Source organism: Macaca nemestrina, chromosome 10 (assembly GCF_043159975.1).
Source record: "Macaca nemestrina isolate mMacNem1 chromosome 10, mMacNem.hap1, whole genome shotgun sequence".
Lineage (NCBI taxonomy): Eukaryota > Metazoa > Chordata > Mammalia > Primates > Cercopithecidae > Macaca > Macaca nemestrina.
In genome coordinates this window covers 117,107,003-117,129,588 of record NC_092134.1, presented here as the reverse complement: position 1 = coordinate 117,129,588, position 22,586 = coordinate 117,107,003, and the positions used below count along the sequence as shown (strand labels likewise).

The 22,586-nt window shown below is 41.7% G+C and overlaps 1 protein-coding gene across 5 annotated transcripts in view; it reads right to left on the bottom strand.

Annotated features, from left to right (window-relative positions):
* The window catches only part of LOC105492127 (branched chain amino acid transaminase 1), a 130,538-nt gene that overhangs the window by 65,904 nt on the left and 42,048 nt on the right, over window positions 1-22,586 (bottom strand). The window contains exons 1-3 of one of the 5 annotated variants that reach the window (XM_071072048.1): window positions 20,279-20,543; window positions 19,137-19,223; window positions 10,764-10,964 (exon numbers count right to left, since the gene is read on the bottom strand). In XM_071072048.1, coding sequence (XP_070928149.1) covers window positions 10,764-10,964; window positions 19,137-19,223; window positions 20,279-20,497 — 507 coding nt within the window. In that variant the 5' untranslated portion in view covers window positions 20,498-20,543. Of the gene's footprint in view, window positions 1-10,763; window positions 10,965-12,194; window positions 12,290-19,136; window positions 19,224-19,300; window positions 19,591-20,278; window positions 20,544-22,586 lie in introns of those variants that run through there. The other 4 variants (XM_011759066.3, XM_011759068.3, XM_011759067.3 and 1 more) reach the window with 4 other exon arrangements.

Genomic DNA, 22,586 nt, shown 5'->3' with positions numbered 1-22,586 from the left:
GTGGGAACCCTTGTACATTGAGGGTAGTGGTGTAAATTAGTACAGTCATTATGGAAAACTTATTGAGATTCTTTCAAAAACTAAAAATAAGGCTGGGTGAGATGGCTCATTCCTGTAATTCCAGAACTTTGGGAGGCTGAGTTGGGAGGATGGCTTGAGGTGAGGAATTGGACGCTGCAGTGAGCTATGATTGCACTACTGCACTCCAACCTAGGTGCAAAAAATTAATTAAACTAAATTAAATTAAAATTAAAATAGAACTACCATATGCTTCAGCAATCCAACTTCTGGGAATATATCCAAAAGCAAAGGTCCCCAACTTTTTGGCACCAGGGAGTAGTTTTGTGGAAGATAATTTTTCCACAGGGATGAGCGTGGGGAGGTTTGCCAAGTGAAATTATTCTACCTCAGATCATCAGGGATTAGATTTTCATAAAGGTGCACAACCTAGATCCCTGCAATGAACAGTTCGCCATAGGGTTCATGCTCCTATGAGACCCTAATGCTGCCACTGATCTGAGATGAGATGGAGCTCAGGTGGTAATGCTCACCCGCAGCTGCTCACCTCCTACTGTGCGGTCCAGTTCCTAACAGGCCACACACCACTGCTGGTCCATAGCCCAGGGTTTGGGGACCCCATCCAAAGGAATTGAAATCAGTATGAGGTATCTGTACTCTCATGTTTACTGTAGCATTATTCACAATAGCCAAGATATAGAAGCAACCTGACTGTCCACCAACAGATGGATAAAGAAAATGTGGTATGTATACACAATGGAATGTTATTTAGCTATAAAAAAGAAAATTCTGTCATTTACAGTGACATGAGGAACCTGTTGGACATTACGCTAAGTGAAACAAGTCAAGTGCAGAAAGACAAATACTGCACAATCTCACTTATATGTGGACTGAGAAAGTCAAAATGATGGAAGCAGAGAAGTAGAGAGTAGAATGGCGGTTACCAGAGGAGTCTAGGGGTTGGGGAATTGGGAGATGTTGGTCAAAGAGAACAAAATTTCAATTAGACAGGAGGAATAAGTTTTCAAGACTTACTGGACAGCATGGTGACTATAGTTAATAATAATGTATCATATATTTCAAAACTGCTAAGAGATTAAATTTCAAATGTTCTCACCACAAGAAATGATAAATATGTGCGGTGTTGAGTGTGTTAATTAGCTTGATTTAGTCACTCTACAATGTAAACATATATCAAAACACTACATTGTATTCCATAAATAAATACAATTATTTGTCAACTAAAAATTTAATAAAAATTGTATGCACTTAATGACATGGCTTCAAAATACATGTAAAGATTATGATAATCTCATTCAGTAACACAGATGCAAGATATACAAAAGGCTAATACAACATGTCAAGTTGAATTCATCCCAGAAATGGAGATTGGTTTAACATTCTAAAAAATCAATTAATGTGATTCATTATATTAACAGTTTATGGGGGAAAAAATTATATGATCATCTCATTAGATGTAGCAAATGCATCTGATAAAATTAAACTAACTTTTATGATTTTTTAAGGTTTCCTAGATAACTAAAAAGCAAAGATAACTTCCCTGAGTGACAAAGGACAGCTATAATAAGCTCGCAACAAACGTTATACTTAATGGTAAAATGTAAAGGCTTTCCTTATCAAATTGGGAACATCGCAAATTGCCTGCTGCAACCACTTTAAGTATGTACAACCACTATAAAGCAAGAATAATGAAATTTAAAGTATCAGCTTGGAGATGAAAAAATGTAACTGTCATAGATCATAAAACATAGATGATACAATTACAGAGATAGAGAACTTAGAAAATCTGACAGATAAATCTTTTGAAATCAACTGTTTAGGCAAGCTGGCCAGATGCAAAATTATATTCCTATGTAACAGCAGCAGTTAGAAAATAAAAACACTATTTACAGTAGAATTAAAAGATAGACTACTTAAGTGGAGAAAAATCTAACAAAAGAAGTGAAAGATCCATAAGGAAAATATAAAACTTTACCAAATTATTAATGTAGAAAGCAATTTCATGCTCATGGATAAAAAGCCTCAATATTATAAAGATGTTGATTTTCCCCAAATTGATTTAGGTATTCAATGTAATCCAAATGAAAAAAAAAAAATCACATTAGGGCATTTTATTTTCTTTTAACAACCTGCATGACAAAAGTTTATCAACTTGTTAAACTAAATCTAAAAATTACATGGAAAGAAAATGACCAAGAATATCCAAGGCGCTCTTGGAGAACAAAGTGGAAGGACCTTTCCTAGCAGGCAAGACTCTTTACAATGACTGAGAGACCAAGACTGTGGCATTTATGCAGCCAAGTAAAACAACTGAACACAAACAGAGATCCAGAAGCAAACTCATGTGTACATGACAAAGGTATCATCGTGACATATCAGAAGGGAAAGAACTGTCTTTTTAAATGGTCCTGGGAAAACTGGGTATACATAGGTGGAAAAAAATTGGGCTCCTACTTCATACAAAAATCAGCTTCTAGGATTAAAGACCTAACTCTGAATGACAACATCAATACTCTAGGATGTCTTTATAATATAAGGTCAGAAAAAGAGTCTTTAAAGACACAACAAATTCCAAACATAAGGCAGATTGACAAAACTGCCTTTAATTTAAATGTATTTCTTGTCATCAAAAAATTATAAAGACAGCAATAAAAAAGTGAACAAAAACTTGAACAAGTGGGCACTTCAAATAAGAACATATTTAGCAACCCAATAAACATACGAAAAGGCAAGCTGGAAACTGTGGCTCACGCCTGCAATTCCAGCACTTTGGGAGGCTGAAGCGAGAGGACTGCTGGAGCCCAGGAGTTCGAGACCAGCCTGGGCAACATGGTGAGACTTCGTCTCTACGAAAAATTTAAAAATTAGCTGGGCACGGTGGAGTACACCTGTGGTCCCAGCAACTAAGGAGGCTGAGGTAGGAGGATCACTTGAGCCCAGGAGGTAAAGGCCGCAGTGAGCTGCACCCCAGTCTGGGTGACACAGCAAGACCTTGTCTCAAAAAAATAAACAAATAAATAAAATCTGCCAAATGGCCAAATCTGCATTCACATTCATACTTTGTTCTTTCAAGTAAAAACGGTGCTCGATGAAAAGAGTAGTTCCACTTACAAACTCACGACAATCACGTAACTGCTTTTCCTTGAGACAACCATAGTACTTACATATGTAAAAGTGCTTTATGTGACATTGCTATTTTATCACACAGAATATTAAAATGACATTTGCTCAAGAGCCAAGATTTAATAAAAATAATAATTGTTACTGTTTTACCAAGAACATTCTGAGGGAAAACTGTTATTCTTTTTATATTGCAATGGATGGCAGTAAAGAACATAATGACTGAGCCAGCACTTTGGGAGACCAAGGACAGAGGATCTATTGAGGCCAGGAGTTCAAGACCAGCCTGGGCAACATAGTGAGACCCTGTCTCTTAAAAAAAAAAAAAAAAAAAAAGAGGCCGGTCATAGTGGCTCACTTGCCAACATGGTGAAACCCAGTCTCTACTAAAAATACAAAAATTAGCCAGGCATTGGTGGCAGATGCCTGTAATCTAAGCTACTCAGGAGGCTGAGGCAGGAGAATTGATTGAACCCAGGAAGTGGAGATTACAGTGAGCTGAGATCATGCCACTGCACTCCAGCCTGGGTGAACAAGAGAGACTCTAGCTCAAAACAAACAAACAAACAAATATATATTATATATAATATATATAAAATATATTTATATAATATATATTATAATATGTATTATTATATGTATATATATAAAAAACTTGATGGGCTCCTTAGGTTTATCATCCCAAGAGCAGACACCACTAGTAGGGTACCCAGGTCTAAGTCCAAAGGACAGGCAAAGGTCATCTGCCTGCAGGTGGTATGGGTATCTATGCAGTGTCTGCAAGACCCCTTGTAGCACAGGGCAGAATTGGGATGGGAAGAGATATGGAGTGGACCATGTCATCTCTGTCTATACGTAGGTCCCGGGCCCCATAAATGTTAGGGTTGGTCCTTCCTGGATAGATCTTACATAATACTAAACTCAAACAATAAGGGGTATTCACACGTGCACAAGCACACACACACATGCACGCACACACACAATATATATATTTATTTTTTCATTTACATTAAGTTCAAAAAGAGGCAAAACTATAATGTTAAGAATCCACACACTCCATAAAGGAAAGCCAAGAAAGGTTATCACAAAAGTAAGGATAATGGTTACCAGTAGAAAGATACAGAGTTTGTGATTTGAATGGGACATGCGAGGGCTTCTGTGATGTTCAACTGTTCTGTTTCTTTATCTGGATGGCAACTATGAGCATTCATTTATTAGTACACATTAAATAGTACATACATGTCTTATCCATTTTTTAAAATTATGCTTTATTTCACTAAATATTTATTTAAACCTGAAAATGAAGTGCCTATTATCAACTTTTCATTTCCTTTAATCCACGTTCCCTACTCACAGTTCGCGTCTCTCCTCCACTATTTGAAACCTTCACAGTTATCACTATTTGAAACCTTCAGATATTAAAAATTACTTTCAGATATTAACAAAAAAAACCACATGTAGTTGCAGCTCTCAAAATAAAATGGATTCTAGACTCAATAGGTCCAATGATTGGAGGAGAAACATGTTCAAGGATATTACTCCTATTCAATTTTACATTTAAAAAATGAAACTATTATTGAACTTAAAAGTCAGGTTGACATTGAATCATGTGATGTCCTAAGTCTATCAGTCTAATAGAAACAGTAATATCTATGAAAAAGCCTGAAACATAAATGGAATAGATGTTTCACCACAATATTTGGGAAGAAACTCTTTGAAATACAATCCCTGCCTAACTTTTCATGTGGGGGTTAAAAAAGAAAGAAAACAGGCCAGGCGCAGTGGCTCATGCCTGTAATCTCAGCACTGAGGCAGGCAGATCACTTGAGGTCAGGAATTTGAGACTAGCCTGGCCAACATGATGAAACCCTGTCTCTACTAAAAATACAAAAATTAGCCAGGTGTGGTGGTGGGCACCTGTAATCCCAGCTACTTGGGAGCCTGAGGGAGGAGAATCTCTTGAAGCCAGGAGGTGGAAGTTGCAGTGAGTTGAGATCAGGCCACTGCACTCCAGCCAGGGTGACAGAGCAAGACCTTGTCTCAGAAAAAAAAGAAAGAAAGAAAACAATTCTTTGAGAGCAAGGTCATGGCTGGTTTGCTTGCCATCCTATTCCAGGCACCCTGCACAGTCCTGGGCACATAGTAGCCACTCAACATTTATTAAACAGGTAAACAGGGAATGAAATGAATATGATTGGTAAGAAAATCCAGGGACCCTGAAGTTCTCTCCACAAGGCAATCACACTTCCTAGATTCCTATGACACTATAATAATGATGATATAGGAGTTAAGAAGAAATCACTTGCAGATAGTGAGGGTACGAGAGTCCTCAGTACGGTTTTTGTTTTAATGAAAAGCAGCCCCTTTCTAATGAAGAGCAGCCTGTAAAATCGAGCTGCAGACATAGATATCCACAGTTGTGTCAATCATGTTGAAGACGGTGGCTCCATCTTCCCTTCTCTTTGTCAGCCACCTGTACAGTAAGGAGCAGACAAGATGGCGCCAATCAACTGGAAAGCCCATTTGCATAATAAGATTAGGGTGGGGCAACCAGACTTCCCGGTGCGCTATTTAAACGTCATACCTGATCAAACCAATCTGTTAGCCCTAAGTAAATCAGACACTTCCTCCTCAAACCTGACTATAAAATCCAGCTCATCTGCTGCTGGATGGTCTTTTCCACTCGAAGATCCCTCTCTCTCTACAGAGAGAGCTGTTTCTCTTTCTCTTCTGCCTAGTAAACCTCCACTCTTAAACTTCTCGTGTGAGTCTTTGTCCTAAATTTTCCTGGCATGAAATGACGAACCCCAAGGTATATACCCTAGACAACGCAGTCACTTCAATATCTGGCCTGTGAAATCCTAGAACCCAATCTGGCACTCAGAGGAAAACGATACATCCACTATATCTCCCCATTTATCACTCATGTATCTCACAGACTGTATTTTCCATGAAATGGCCATACAATATTTCCAGTCCCCCAGGGTCTTCCAGAACCCTGACCTTCCTCATCAAGAAGTGGAGTGCTTTTTTCCTCCTTTTGAACTTGGACAGGCCTTTGTAACCATCATGACTGAAAAGAGTAAGGCAGAAATAATACTGTGTGATTTACAGTTCCTGGCTGGTAACTCCCATAGCCCTTGTTACAGTCTTTTGTTATAATGCTGGGTGTGTTAGGCCTCAGGGGCAGGAAGCAGAATCTCTCTGACCTCCTGTCCTCCTTTCTGACTGTTAAGTCTTAAGATCCTCTCCAAAGGCGTTGGGTGGCTCATGCCTGTTGTCCCAGCACTTTGGGAGGCAGAGGTGGAAGGCTCACTTGGGCCCAGGAATTCAATATCACCCAAGGCAACATAGCAAGACCCAATCTTATATTTTAAAAATAATGAAATAAAATATAAAACCCTCTCCAGTGAGGGTCCTGCCTCATACCCCAGGGGAATGAATATTGACGTTAAGCTTCCATAAAAACCCAAAAGAATGAGTTCAGTGAGCTTCCGGATAGTGGAACATATGGAGGTTCCTAGAGGGTGGCACACCCAGGGAGGGCATGGAAGCCCTGCACTCCGTCCCCCAATACCTCGCCCTACACATCGCTTCATCTGTACACTTTGCAATATCCTTTATAATAAACCACTAAACCTAAGTGTTTCCCTGAGTTTTGTGAGCCAGTCCAGTAAATTAATCAAACCAGAAGAGGGGGTCATGGGAACTCCAACTTGATGCCAGTCAGTCAGACATTCCAGAGGCCAGGACTTGTGACTGGTGTCTGGGCCGGGTGGGGGTGGTTAGGGTCTTGGGGAATGAGTCCCCAACCCAAGGGATCTGACGCTATTTCCAGGCGGATAATGTCAAAGGTGTTTGGACCAGAGCGACTCCATCCTGATTAGCGGCTGGGTAAAATAAGGCTGAAACCTATTGGGCAGCATTCTCAGGATGTTAGTATTCTAGGTCACAGTAGGAGATAGGAGGTCGGCACAAGATACAGGTCACAAAGACCCCACTGATAAAACAGGATGTGGTAGAGAAGCTAGCCAAAACCTGCCAAATCTCATATGGCAATGCAAGTGATCTCTGGCTGTCCTCGCTGCTCATTATAAGCTAATTATAATGCATTAGCATGCTAACAGACACTCCTACCAGTGTCATGACAATTTACAGAGGCCATGGCAATGATGGGAAGTTAACCTACAAGGTCTAAAAAGGGGGAGGAACCCTCAGTTCCAGGAATAGCCCATCCCTTTTCTGGAAAATTTATGAATCATCTACCCCTTCTTTAGCAAATGATCAAGAAATAACCATTAAAATAGCCAACCAGTCGCCGTCAGAGCTACTCTGTCTATGGAGTAGCCATTCTTTTTTTCCTTTACTTTCTTAATAAATTTTCTTTTACTTTATGGACTCGCCCTGAATTCTTTCTTGTGCAACATCCAAGAACCTTCTCGTGGGGTCTGGATTGGGACCCCTTTCCTGTAACAACAGTGTGGGAATTGAATTGGAGGACACCCAGCTGGGATTCACTGATTGGTGGTGGGGAGAAATCCCCACATCTTTGGTCACAGAAGTCTCCTATGTTGACTATTGTGGTGGTGGTGTGAGAGTAGAGGGAAAACTCAGTTGGACCATTTTTCCTGAAAGAGTAATTTTGAGGCTAGGGCGTAAACAGCAATAGAGCTTCCATCTGGGCTCAGTCAGCTGAGACATACGGATTTTGGGCCCTAGGTCAGCACATAAGAAGGCTGCCTACTCTGACCGCCATGCTGAGGAGGCCACATGGAGAACAAATAATGCCGGAAGAGCCTTCAACTCCTTGAGTTTTGCAGCCCAGATGGCAATGAAAGTGACCTCTGGTCATCCTCGCTGTTCATTATACACAAATTATGAATCATTAGCATGCTAAGAGACCCTACCACCAGTGCTATACGAGTTAGGAAGCCTGTAAGCCGACTCTAACCCCAGGCACTGACAGCAACCATGTGACAGACCCCAAGCCATCCTAGTCAACCCTAGAAACATGAAAAATAATTTTAAAATGATGCTAGTAATTTTAAGCTATTAATTTTGTCACATGGTGGTAACTATGCAATATACAATCCAGTTATTAATACAAAACATTTATTTTACTTATATTGTAAGCAGAAGACTAATAATAAAAGATTTTGGTTTTTAACAAAGGATAACAGTAATTTGAGAGTTTTTTTAAAACTACCCTAATTACAAAAATCTAAATTGGCAAAACTAATCAAAGTAGAATGAATTCCAACTCATCTAAATAGATGGCCAAAGAGGAGGTTTTTTTTTGTTTGTTTGTTTGTTTGTTTTAATAGAGTCAGGGTCTCACCATATTGCAGCCCAGTAGGTCTCAGCCCTTTTTTACCCAGCCCCTATTCAGGATGGAGGCACTCTGGTTTGAACGACTCTGACATTATCTACGTGGAAATAGCACCAGATCTAGTGGGTCGAGGGCTCATTTCCCAAGAACCCCATCTCCCCAAAACTGCTGAAGTTGCAGGTATGAACCACCCCACCCAGTCTTCAAAGAGTTTTCAAAAACCAGTGACCACCAAAATCTTTTTTAACTTCCAGAAATGACATTAAATCACTTCTCATTTACTTCCCATAGGCCAGCAATTCCCAAAATGTGGTCCCTGGAGCGACAAAATTAACATGACCTGAAAACGTGTTAGAAATGAGAAACTCTGGAGGTGTAGCCAGGTGATTCTGATGCATATTAAGTGTGAGACCCAGTGACTTGGGCTTGGACATATTCTTTCTTTCAAATTTAAAACCACATCGCCAGGTGCAGTGGTTCATGGCTGTAATCCCAGCACTTGAAGAAGCCAAGGCAAGAGGACCGCTTGAGCCCAGGAGTTTGAGACCAGTCTGGGCAACACAGCAAAACCTAGTCTCAACAAAACACATAAAAATTAGCCAGACATGGTGACATGTGTCTGTGGTCCCAGCTACTCAGGAGGCTGAGGTAGGAAGATTGCTTGAGCCCAGGAGGTTGAGGCTGCAGTGAGCCATGATCGTGCCACTGCACTCCAGCCTGGGTGACAGAGCAAGACTGTCTGGAAAGAAAGGAAAGAAAGAAAGAAAGGAAAGAAAGAAATAAATAAAGAGAAAGAAAGAAGGAAAGAAAGAAAGAGAGAGAGAAAGAAAGAAAGAAATGAATGCACTTTATTTCACATGTTCTTTATTATACCTTATGACATGGTGAGGGCTTGTGGGAAATAATGAAAGAACTCATTCAAATTGACCTAAGAGGAAGAGATGGGAACAGAAACTTAGATTCCTAAATTCAACATTTTGTGGATATATATGGACTGTGAATATCTTTCCAAAATTATATGAATTTATAATTTTGAAGGAGTTAATTGCAAAAGCATCCTAGTAATTTTGGTGTATACATTTAGGGGTTATATAACACAAAGAAGCTTCTCATTGGAACCTCAGCTCCACCCTTAATGCTGTGTAATATTAGTCAAGAAGCAACTCTTCTGAGCCTCCTTTTATAATGGATGAGACCACTGCTTCAAGGGTTAATTATTATTGCTAACAACTGGGCTCTCACTATGTGCCAGACATGACTGTACATGCTTAAATTACTTTATTTTATACTTATGAGATCACTATAAGATAGGTATTATAACTACCCCAATTTTATAGATAAAGAAATTAAAGCACAAATGATTAAATTCCCCAAGTCATAAAGGTTCCTGCAGAGCAACTGAGACTGAATTTGAGCCCAGGAAGTCTGACTTCAGAATCTGAATGCTTAATCACATGCCTTCTCACTGAAGGTAATTAAATGAGATGATTCTATATGGAACATAATACAGAATGTATTACAGGAATTCAATAAACAAAAGTCATTATTTTATCATTATATCTATTAATATTTTACTATTACCATATTTTAACACTTAATAGGAAGACTATTACCATATTTTAACACTTAATAGGAAGACTATTATTATTTCCAGCACCCCTATTATTCTGGGAAAGATGTCCAAATCATTGAAAAGTAAAATACAATGAGAATCAAGATAATGGGACATATATTGTGCATCTGATTAACTGTGTGTCCTGAAAAGGACCAGGGAAAGAATTCTCTAAACATTTTATGCTTATAATTATTTCAACTCATGCCTGAAGGAGGACATTTAATTACATGTTCCTTAACATGCATAACTAGACATTATTGCTGGTCATGAAAACATGGAGTGAACATTAAAATCTAATCATAATATGGTCCTCAATGACTCTTCCTCAATTATTAGAAGATCTAAGAAGAGAGGTGACTTATTAAAATATCAACAGTGCTGGCTTTTTAACTGCCAATTTTCCCACCAGCTGTCCCTTCTGTTTGCTCTAAATAATTTTTTATTGACATCACAGAAAATACAAGATTATCTGAAAAATTAGCTGCTAAGATTTATCTTCAATCCAACTGTCTACTGGAAAATTTTTAAAGACATGTTCGGCCTCCTCTGGTAAATATGATAAAGCCCTACACTGCACAAGAGCTATCTTAGCAGGAGAAGCTATTTAGTACCCACAGTGAAGTGCAAGCATGTCACTCTCTTTAATTCCCATGTACTTACTTCCACTGCATAGTGCAAAGCCGATGAGCCAGGGTGCAATGACAGATTCTGAAGAGGCTTGATATGAGGTTTCTCCCATCCAAACTCTGAGGACCACTCCACCACCAGCATGTGATCCGTGAACACAGTTCCAAAAACCAGATTATTGGGGTCTGGTTTTTCCTTTAAAATGGTAGCTGGTGTGACTATTAGGTCTTTAGCCTGGGGAAGAAAAATCATCACTATTTAAAGAAAAGTTAGCATTCGCTGGCTAGATGATACAGAGGGCAAAAAGGGAAATCAATTGACTTTTAAATGGTGGCAATTAACACAGAAATTTAACACTCTGAGCTGAACAAATCATGCCTGCATTCAGAATTCGGCCAGTTATCCATAATCTCTGCAATGTACACTGCCTAATAGCATATCAGAACCAAATTTCAGTGATACATAGAAGAGGGACAAAATAGCAGATTGGGTAAGATGATGCGAAAAAAGAACACAAGGCCGGGCGTGGTGGCTCACGCCTGTAATCCCAGCACTTTGGAAGGCCGAGGCGGGCGGATCACAAGGTCAGGAGATGGAGACCACGGTGAAACCCCGTCTCTACTAAAAATAGAAAAAAATGAGCCGGGCGCAGTGGCGGGCGCCTGTAGTCCCAGCTACTCGGGAGGCTGAGGCCGGAGAATGGCGTGAACCCGGGAGGCGGAGCTTGCAGTGAGCCGAGATTGCGCCACTGCGCTCCAGCCTGGGCGACAGAGCGAGACTCCGTCTCAAAAAAAAAAAAAAAAAAGAAAAAAGAACACAACCCTTTTTCACTCCTTTTTCGCTCTCATCATAGGACTCATGTTGAGTATTTGGAAAAGAGGAAAGAGATGTTTTCCCTAATAAAAAATGGCAACACTCACAATGATTTGTTAAACTAAAATGAGTGTCATTAGTACTGAACTGCTACTTAGCAATGGTTACACTCCAACTGCCCCAGAGAATTGTTGGCATTAGCCTTCAAAATCCTCCGGGTGCACTGGAGAAGAAATGAGCCGAGCGAGGCAAATGTTTTCCTCTTTGAAAACAGGAAAGTTGAGAATGAACACTAAGATATAAATCCTCTGTTCTGTGTGGAGGAAACAGTGAACAAAGGAACTCTTATTTAAACAAAGATAAATCAGAGTAATAGGAAACAACTCCCCACAAGCAGCATCTCACCAGCTCCCCACACAGCCAGTTTGCCCACTGCAAATGGCCAAACATTAAGTATACAAATTGCATGCGATACCACCACTACACTTTATAGCAGCTGTGGAATGCTGACAAAAACACAGGAGACCAGCACTTTGCAAAGCTGAGGCACGCGGATCACAAGCTCAGGAGATTGAGACCATTCTGGCTAACACGGTGAAACCCCGTCTCTACTAAAAGTACAAGAAATTAGCCAGGCGTGGTGGTATGCACCTGTAGTCCCAGCTACGCTGGAGGCTGAGGCTGGAAAATCGCTTGAACCCGGGAAGCGGAGGTTGCAGTGAGTCAAGATCGCGCCACTGCATTCCAGCCTGGGTGACAGAGCAAGACTCCTTCTAAAAAAAAAAAAAAAAGAAAGAAAGAAAGAAAGAAAAGAAAAGAAAAAAGAAAAAAAAGAAACACAAGGGAAGGAACTTTTTGATCTGTTAAAAAAAAAAAAAAAACAGGGGCAAGTTCAACCTGTAACAAGTTGTGATGGGATGTCAAACTCCATCTCTTTGAATATACAAAAATAGGCATTTCCCTCCCAAATTAAATACAGACCTTCACTTTACATCATCAGCTCTTATCATTATTTTAAAAATGATCTAATTCTGCTTAATTCACTGCCTTGCAGCTACCTGAGTCATTTGTTATGTTATGAATGACAGTAAATTATATTTTTAGAATAGTATTCAGGCTGAAAACATATTCTAAAACAACCAGAAAGCTCATATTACAACGACGCAAAAGGCATTAAGGACAGAATATTACTGTACTGTTCAAGCTAGTCTACTAATGCTACTTTGTCATATGCCAATAAAATGTCAAGTTTCAATAAAAAATTGACTTTGTTCTACCATTATTATTATCATTTAGTATTTTTTTTAGAGACAGGGACTCACTGTGTTGCCCATGCTGGTCTTGAACTCCTGCGCTCAAGCAATCTGCCTGCCTTGAACTCCTAAAGTGCTAAGATTACAGGCGTGAGCCACTGTGTCCAGCCTGTTTTACCACTATTTAATTCAAGTAAAAATGTTAAGACTCTTTACTGAGTGTAATAAGTTTACTTAAAGAAATATATTCCAGCTAAATTATTTTTATCTTTGAATCCCTTTTCTCTCCCGTTATCCTCTGGACGAGGTAAGGCGTCAGGCAAACTTTACTTGCAGATCAAACGCAACCAGCTGGCCTGTTTGGGAATTAAAATGTTATTAGAACGTAGTCACACCATTCTTGTATCTTCAATGGCGGCACAGCCAACTAGTTGTAACAGAAACCTGATGGCCCTCGAGCCTAAAATATTTAACATCTAGCCATTTAAGAAAGTTTAGCAGGCCAGGCGCAGTGGCTCACCCTGTAAATCCAACACTTTGGGAGGCCAAGGACGGTGGATCACCAAAGGTCAGGAGCTCGAGATCAGCCTGGCAAACACAGCGAAACCCTGTCTCTACTAAACATACAAAAATTAGCTGGGCGTGTGGTGGGCGCCTGTAATCCCAGCTACTTGGGAGACTGAGGCAGGAGAATTGCTTGAACCTGGCAGGCGGAGGCTGCAGTCAGCAGAGACGCGCCAATGCACTCCAGCCTGGCCAATAAGAGTGAAACTCCATCTCAAAAAAAAAAAAAAAGAAAAGAAAAGAAAAGAAAGAAAGTTTAGCGACCCCTATTCTGGACTATTCAGACAAGAAGTCTGGCTAGAGTATTCACAGTTGAATCCCAACTAACACAGTGCCTACCATACAGAATAGCAAAGGGTTTCTTAAATACTGAAGATGTCTGCCTGCTTTCAGATACACTCACAGAAGATGTTCAGGATTTAAAGACAGTGAAATTCTAACACAAATTTCTTATTACATGAATAGTTTCACAGTACTCTTGGGCAATAAACACCTGATTTGCCTTAGTTAGCTTTTATCTGTGAATGGGGAGGACCCTGAGCTAAGAAACATTGGGAGCCATATCAGTACAGTAAGACAAACTTAATGCAAATTTTCTTCTACTAAGACTCCTTAGTAAAAGGGGAGGGGTAGTAAAACACAAAACAAAAACAGAAAGATGAGAGTGGGTGACAAGAACGATTATGGTCCAGCATACATGATTTTCAGTTTTCTGAGACCTCTCCTTAAAATACCCACAGGACCGACAATAATCCACTATTCCAGAGAGATCAAATTACTGGCAAAGCAGTGATAGAATAAGATCATTTTTAACCTCAAATAAGTGTTCTTATAATTAGAACTTCATAATATCAGTTAAATTTCTGACAATTAAAGATAAAATTATTACATTACTAGGTATGAGTTCTATTTCAGTAAACTGCTACATTCTTTCATAAGACACATTATTTCTTAATGATATGAATAGCAACCTCTAACTTTCTGATTTGTACCTAAGCACTGCCCTATATCCAGTTTTGTTTTGTTTTTTTCTTTTAGACGGAGTCTCACTCTGTCACCCAGGCTGGAGGGCAGTGATGTGATCTGGGCTCACTGCAACCTCCGCCTCCCAGGTTCAAGTGATTGTCCTGCTTCAGCCTCCCAAGTAGCTGGGACTACAGGCATATGCCACCACACTCCGCTAATTTTTGTATTTTGGGTAGAGACAGGGTTTCACCATGTTGGCCAGGCTGGTCTCAAACTCCTGACCTCAGGCGATCCACCCATCTTGGCTTCCAAAAGTGCTGGGATTACAGGTATGAGCTACCGCGCCCAGTCTATATCCAGTTTTTCAAAGTAATATACAATTAGGTGGCTTCAAAATCTCATCATGAACTTCCCTCTATTTGAAAAAAAAAATTCTGCAACTCTGGAAACTAAAAATAACAACTTCTAACCTGAGCTCAAAGAGAAATTACCTAGGAATACTAAATTACTAGGTGATAGAGTTGAATAAAGGTCAAACGTAAGCAAGCAATATTAGCTGAAGATGTGTGACTCGTTTGGGGCAGATATGAAATGTAGTTTTAAGGGAATGATTCCTTTCCTAAAGGAAACAAATTTTATAAACAATTTTTATCCGTGTTCTTTAAAAACTATTTTCTTTTTCTAGATTTCCTTTCCAAAGATAAATAAAAATATTTTGTCAAATGATACTTTCTTCTGCATAATTAATCTGTCTCTTTCCCATGCTCCACATTCCCTGATGACATCGAAGTCAGGATGTTTCACATCATATGTTTGTGGAAGAATCTGGAATGCCACAATAACTGATTGTGAAATGGCAAGAAATAAGGACAAAAACAGGGCATATAAAAAACAACTTTCTAATTCAAAGTTTGCAGTTGGGTAATCATTTGTTCTGAAATAGGGAGGCTCAGGGTAGGGAAGTGTAAATTTGTTGAAAGCACCTGAGAACTGTTTCAGCCAGGGTTCAGTCAACACTGTTTTTTTTTTTTTTTTTTTGCTCCGTTGCCCAGGCTGGAGTACAGTGGTGCAATCTCAGCTCACTGCAACCTCCACCTCCCTGGTTCAAGCAATTCTCTTGCCTCTGCCTCCCAAGTAGCTGGAATTACAGGCATGTGTCACCACACCTGGCAAATTTTTGTAGTTTTAGTAGAGACGGGGTTTCACCATGTTGGCCAGGCTGGTCTCAAACTCCTGACCTCAAATGATCCACCCGCCTCAGCCTCCCAAAATGCTGGGATTACAGGGGTGAGTCACCACGCCCGGCCTGTCAACACCTTTTGCTCACCATCGTATAGCACATTTGCTCTTCTCTTCATTGGCCACACTTTTCAAAAATCAAGTCTGCATTACAACTGTATCGGACATTTCATAACTTTATTCTAGGTTCCTATGTATTATTATTCTTACTCCATTTGGAAAGCCTTAGGCACCACGCTCATCTGTTAGAGATATTCTTTTAAAATCTAATAAAGATGATCATGAAGAGAACTACCGATTTGCAGTGTTGCATTCTGTGGAGATACGCGAAGCTGGAGGAACTGGAAAAAAAAGATGGCTGACCTCTTTCAAAGGAGGAGGATCCTAGAGTCCACAGAAAGATTCGCCAGGATGTGTAACAACGTATCTCATTGCCAGGCCCTGCTGCAAACCTGCATCCTCATTGTAATATAACTGCATCATAATTGGGGAGGGGAGAAGCAATATGAAAGCTACCCAAGAGAGAACCAAAAGGCAATATGAAATGTTATAAATGATGTAGATTAACAAAAAGGTAGAAAAATCTGTCAAAAGCAACCACAATTAGAATGGCTATTATTAGAAAGACAAAAAATAGCAGACGCTGATGAGGACGCAGAGAAAAGAGAACTCTTATACACTGTTGGTAAGAATGTAAATCAGTATATCTACTATGGAAAATGGTATGAAGTTTTCCAAAAAAAAAAAAAACAAACTAAAAGTAGAATGACCATATGAACCAACAATCCTACTACCGGATATTCTCCAAAGGAAAGGAAATCAATATACCAAAGGGATATCTGCACTCCCATGTTTATTACAGCACTATTCACAATAGTCAAGATGTGGAATCGACTTAAGTGTCCGTCAACAAACAAATAAAATGTGGTGCATATACACAATGGAATATTATCCAGCCATTTAAAAAAGAGTAAAATTGTGTCATTTGTAGCAATGTGGATGGAACTGGAAGTCATTATGGTAAATAAAATAAGCCAAACACAGAAAGAAAAAAAAAAATAGAAAAACAAATATTGCATGTTCTCGCTCATATGTGAGAAGTAAAAACAGTTGATCTCATGGAGGTAGAGAGTATTAATAGAATGATAGATATCAGAAGATGGCATGGGGTGGGGAGGGTGTAGGTGGAGGGAGAGAGGTTGGTTAGTGAGTACAAACATGCAGTTAGATACAAACAATAAATTCTACTGTTCACAGCAGAGTAGGGTGATTATAGTTAACGACAATGTGGGCTCTCTCTATATATATGTATATATATGTATATATGTGTGTGTGTGTGTGTGTATATATATATATATTTTTTTTTTTTTTTGAGACAGAGTCTTGTTCTGTCACCCAGGTTGGAGTGCAGTGGCGTGATCTTGGTTCACTGCAACCTCTGCCTCCCAGACTCAAGCGATTCTCCTGCCTCAGCCTCCTGAGTAGCTGGATGACAGATGTGCACCACCACACCTGGCTAATTTTGCATTTTTAGTACAGATGGGGTTTTGCCATGTTAGGCTGTTCTCAAACTCCTGACATCAAGTGATCCACCCGCCTTGGCCTCCCAAAGTGCTGGGATTACAGGGGTGTGCCACAGTGCCTGGCCTTACATATGTTTAAATAGCTGGAAGAGAGAACTTGAAATGTTCCCAACACATAGGAATGCTAAATACTCAAGGTGATGAACACCACAAAGACCCTAACTTGATCATTACACAGTCTATGCATATAACAAAATATCTATCACATGCAGCCCATAAATATGTACGCACATTATGTATCAATCAAAAAAAAGAGAAAAGTATATCAAAAACCAAGATGGTCTACAAAATCTACCATTTTTCTTCCCTAAATTATCACTATCATTTTTACACATGCCTTATTACATATGTGCTGTGAATACATCCACCATAAGTCATGTTTTGATGTGTAAATACATGAGTGTCAACGGGCAATTCCCCTAACTAAAACCTAATATACAGAAATCTAAATTAACAATAAAAACATTATTTATGGCCAGGCCTGGTGGCTTATGCCTGTAACCCAGCATTTTGGGAGGCCGAGGTGGGAAGACTGCATAAGCCCAGGAGTTGGGAGACCAGTCTGGGCAACACAGGGAGATCTCATCTCTACAAAAAAATGACAAAATTAGTTGGCCCTGGTGGCATGCAAGCCTATAGTCTCAGGTACTTGAGAGGCTAAGAGGATCACTTGAGTCTGAGAGATCAAGGCCGAAAGTGATCCCTAATTGATGGTGCCACTGCACTCCAGTCTGGGCAACAGAACAAGACTCTGTCTCAAAAAAAAAAGAAAAAGAAAGAAAATGAGTATTTATATTTGAGTTGATATTTTTCTTTGCAAAGAATTCTTCAGGCTGGGCTTGGTGGCTCATGCCTGTAATCCCAGCACTTTGGGAGGTTGAGGCAGGTGGATTGCATGAGGCCAGGAGTTCGAGACCAGCCTGGCTAACATGGTAAAATCCCATCTCTACTAAAAATACAAAATTAGCCAGGTGTGATGGCACATGCCTGTAATCTCAGCTACTCAGGAGGCTGAGGCAGGAGAATCACTTGAACCTGGGAGGCAGAGATTACAGTGAGCTGAGATCGCGCCACTGCACTCCAGCCTGGGTGACAGAGTGAGACCCTGTCTCAAAAAAACAGAAAAGAAATTGCAATATTCTAATTTTACTTTTTAAAATATCCTTGCTAAGATGACAGCAAGAGAAGAAAGAAAGAAAAATAAAATAAAAATTCCTTGCAAATAGAGACCTAATCTTGAATTCACTTTTGGATGTCCAATGCATGGCACAGTCTCTAGCACGCTGTGAGAGAGCTGAATGTGTGAGAAATTGATGAGTCAAGTTTCCTTCCCTCTCTGAACCGCCAGGATGTGAGATCATTAGGACACTCTGTGCTGTGGATGACAACTGACAGTGACTCAAACAGGCAGAAGAGCAGCACTAGGCAGAAAAAGAAGTTAAAACCTCCACGAGGAGGGAGGATAGGAGATAATGACTCATAGAAAAAATAATATTATATCTTACATTTGGTTTTGTACAATTTGCAACGTGCTTTATTTGTTTCTCACTATTTGAAGTGTGAGCTATATAAACCCCACAATTCAGATAGAAAAGAAGAAAATGCAACACTTTCACTGTAGAGTGTTATGTGCTGCTGAAAGAGAAAAATCACAGTTTAACTTTTTCTACAAGTAGAGTGAAGGGTTGTACTTAGTATGGAATCAGATAAACATCTAGGTTAATATTTACGAATTGACTATTTTTCAAGAAAAATGTATGACTCAAAATAAAATCAGCAATCAGCTATTAGATAATTTTTGTTGTGATGAATGTACTGTCATTCTCTAAATGGCTTTTTTTCCTCTAAGAGAGGAATTTTAAATGTCTGGCAACACAACCTAGGAACTGGGTAACCCACACAGTGAAAATTTCCCCAAATCTCAACAAGAAATGGATTTATTCAGTTGAATGTTGCTCTAGACACTTAGCCCCTAGCAAGCAACTTACCCTAAAACTCCCCACCACCTCTTTTGATCCTCCTTCTCCGGTACCTTCTCTGATGCTTGCTTCTGCGGAGCATCCGTTACTGCAATCCTGAAAGAAGAATTAAACCACCATTAAGTAAATGCAGGTCGGTGAACGGGGCCCGGGGTAACCTACATGACACTCACCATGATACCGTGCGCTTCTCTCCAGGACCCAGGCAAACACAAAAAGCAGGCTCAACCAACCAAGCACCCAGGCCCGAACCTCCAACAAGCGCGTCTTGGGAGTGCTGCCCTGCACTTCCCACCCTGCCGGGGTCGCGGCGGTTTTTGTCCTCCTCCGCCGGCTCAGGGAAGACTGGTTACATTCCAGGTCAGCCCTACAGAGCCAGGGTTCGCCGGCAAAGAACAAAAAAACAATTGTCTCCCTTATATCCGAGCAAATAGTCTAGACTGGGGTGTTAAGCCATTTATAGAAAAATCTCCAGGGCGCGCTCAGCCTCGTGGTCTTGTCAGTCACAGACGCACAATAGCAAGCCTGCAAAGGGGAAGGGGACTGGCGTGAACCATTTTCCCCACCAGCAGGGTCCTCCGATGCTGCAGCACCCACCCCACACCTCAAACCTCATGGTATTAGGGGGCAATTTAAAAGATAAAGACACAGGGAAGCGGGACTAATTGGGAAAACCTGCAAACATTTGTTTTAATGCCCAATCTGCTAAATAACTACGGGGGTGGGGGTGGGGAAGAAAGAGATCCAAGGAGGCAGAAGGCTGCGGTCAAAATATTTTGGGGTGGCAAAGGCACGTAGGATGTGGCTGTGTGGCAGCCCAGAGATTCAGCTCCCGCCTCCTCCCTCAGAGCGAGTCCATGGCTACCCTCACGTCTCCCGTGGCGGTCCTCGCCGCACTCCGGAGGGGGTCACCCATGAGAGTGTTAGACCTGGACAGCGGGAACCTCGCCGAGGAGGAGATTGCAGGCTGGGACTCCAGATTTCGGGAAGGGATGGGGGGAAGAGGAGACGCCTCGCTGCAGGCGGAATGGAGGGCGAGGCGAAGGAGGATGGTGCAGGAAACGGCGACAAGGCGCCCGGCCAGGCCCGCGAGCTACCGAGACCCAGGTTCCAATCCTCCCCCCTTCCTCAAACGCCCGGGTTCGAGGTACCTGGCGGGCAAGGGCCGCAGCGGAGCGAAGCGGGCTGGCCATGGGGAGGCTGCGGGGACGCGGGGCTGCAGAGAGCGGCGGTGGCACGGAGCGCGCGGCTGGACGCGAAAGCTGGCGGTGTGGCCAAGCCCCGGCGCACGGACCGTAGGGCGCTGGGTACCACGACCCGGGGCCGCGCGCCAGGGTCAGGCGCAGGGTACGACGCAACCCCTCCAGCATCCCTTGGGGAGGAGCCTCCAACCGTCTGGTCCCAGTCTGTCTGCAGTCGCGAAAACCCACGCGGTTGTCCCTATCACCGGGGTCGCTTGCGGTCGCCCGAGACTGCGCGCCGCGAACGAGCGCTTTTCCAAGCGCAGGTACTTCGCGGGCATCCTTGTTTATTAAACAACCTCTAGGTGAACGGCCGGGAAGCGCCCCTCGGTCAAGGTTAAGGAAACCTCGGAGAAACTACATTAGGGCAGCTTTTCCATCGACTCCAAATCCAACTGACAAAAAGCAGTTTCTGCCCTGGAGAGTTTGCGGGCGGGGATTGACATTTGTGCGTCTGCTCTTGTCTGCCACCGACCCCTATGTGCAAACTGAAGAGGGAGAACGTGAATCCAGTTTTTAGATTTCCCTGCGCCACCTACCCAAACTGAATTTGTAATTCGGGGTGTTACGGGGCTACCAGGCTCGCATTCTCTAAGGGCCGTTTCTGCCCAAATATCTCAATGCCTTTCATCGTTTTCAGGCAAAGCAGACCATCAAGAGCTCCAATCATACTGTTTTCACAGTTTTCCGACGGAGACTCGTGATCTCAATATAAAGAGGACTGGAAAAGTGATGTTAGAAGTACTACTCGGTTTAGAAAGGGAAAGGGGGATTGGAATAGCTATTGTCTTATATGCAGTGTTCTCCTGGGGCAACGTCAGCCTGAATTATGAGCCTTCCTGGTTTTTAAATTAATAGGAAGTGGTAACCGGGGCTGACTTGATCTTGGAAAGAGGGGGAGGGCAGTTATTCTGGGTGAAAGCGGTTAAATCCGGTCTGGTTTTTGAAATGGTTGCATACAGCACCACTGATAATATACTGTAGCTCTAATCTTATCAACTCAGAAAACCTACACTTTTCCTCTCCTTTATACAAGGCACAAAAAGGCCTCTTACGCTGGGGTGGGGTCCCAAGCTCCAAAGACCAGAGTCCAGGCAGGTCACTTGCCACCATAGAGTGGTGAGTGTCCCTGGAAGTCCAGGGTCGCTTATAAAATACGTTTTGTCGTTGTTGTTTTGAGACTGAGTCTCACTCTGTCGCCCAGGCTGGAGTGCAGTGGCCCGATCTCGGCTTACTGCAACTGTCTGCCTCCCTGCTTCAAGCAATTCTCCCACCTAAGCCTCCCGAGTAGCTGGGACTACGGGCACGCGTCACCAGGCCGGGCTAATTTTTGTATTTTTTGTAGAGACCGGGTTTTGCTATGTTGCCCAGGCTGGTCTCGAACTCCTGGACTCAAGCCACCCACCCATCTCAGCCTCCCAAAGTGCTAGGATTACAGGCGTGAGCCACTGCGCCCTGCCTCCATCTGTATTAACTGCTTCTATTTCCTTCCTCCTATGAAGGCTGTCCAATTATTCCACCTAAATAAGGTCTCTAATAGCCTTCATTTTGTTCCTGCCAATGGTTTTGCTTCTTGAGCATTTTCATGGCTGCACCTATGTGCTGATGACTCCCAAATATATTTTTTCAGTCCACCTGTCTCCTGAGCAGTAGGTACTTGCTACTCAAAAATCTGTCTAAACTATAAACGGTGTATCTCTCCAGCATGTTGGAAGCACTGGGCTAGTTGCTGGGGGAGGATTGAGAGCATACCATCATCCTGTTATCATGCATTGCCCCCAGCCAGAGAGAAAAGTGTTGTGTGTTAGAAAGTGCTAAGGAATCCCACAGACAGATGTAAAATTATAATGAATGCTGCCTGTGCTCTAACAGCCTCTAATAATGGGTTGTACTGACTCAGAAAGGCCTGGAAAGGCTTTCAGCAAGTGATCCTTGAGCAGAAATCTGAAAGATTAAAGAAATTTACTAAAGGAAGAAGGGATGAAGAGCACCTGGTATGAAAGTGAGTTCCAGGACAAAAGAACTTCTCCGAGGAGGGCTGGAACAAAGGACCAAAAGAGAGCCTGGGGCTGCCTTAGGCAGAAGAGGATGGAGCTTGGGCTAGTGAGTAGCCAAAGGGCCAGTCAAGTAGTGCCTTGGGGAGAGCTAAAGAATAATTTTAAAAAGCAAAAGTAAGGTAAAAGCCTGTCATACAGTTATAAAATAAACTAAATTATAG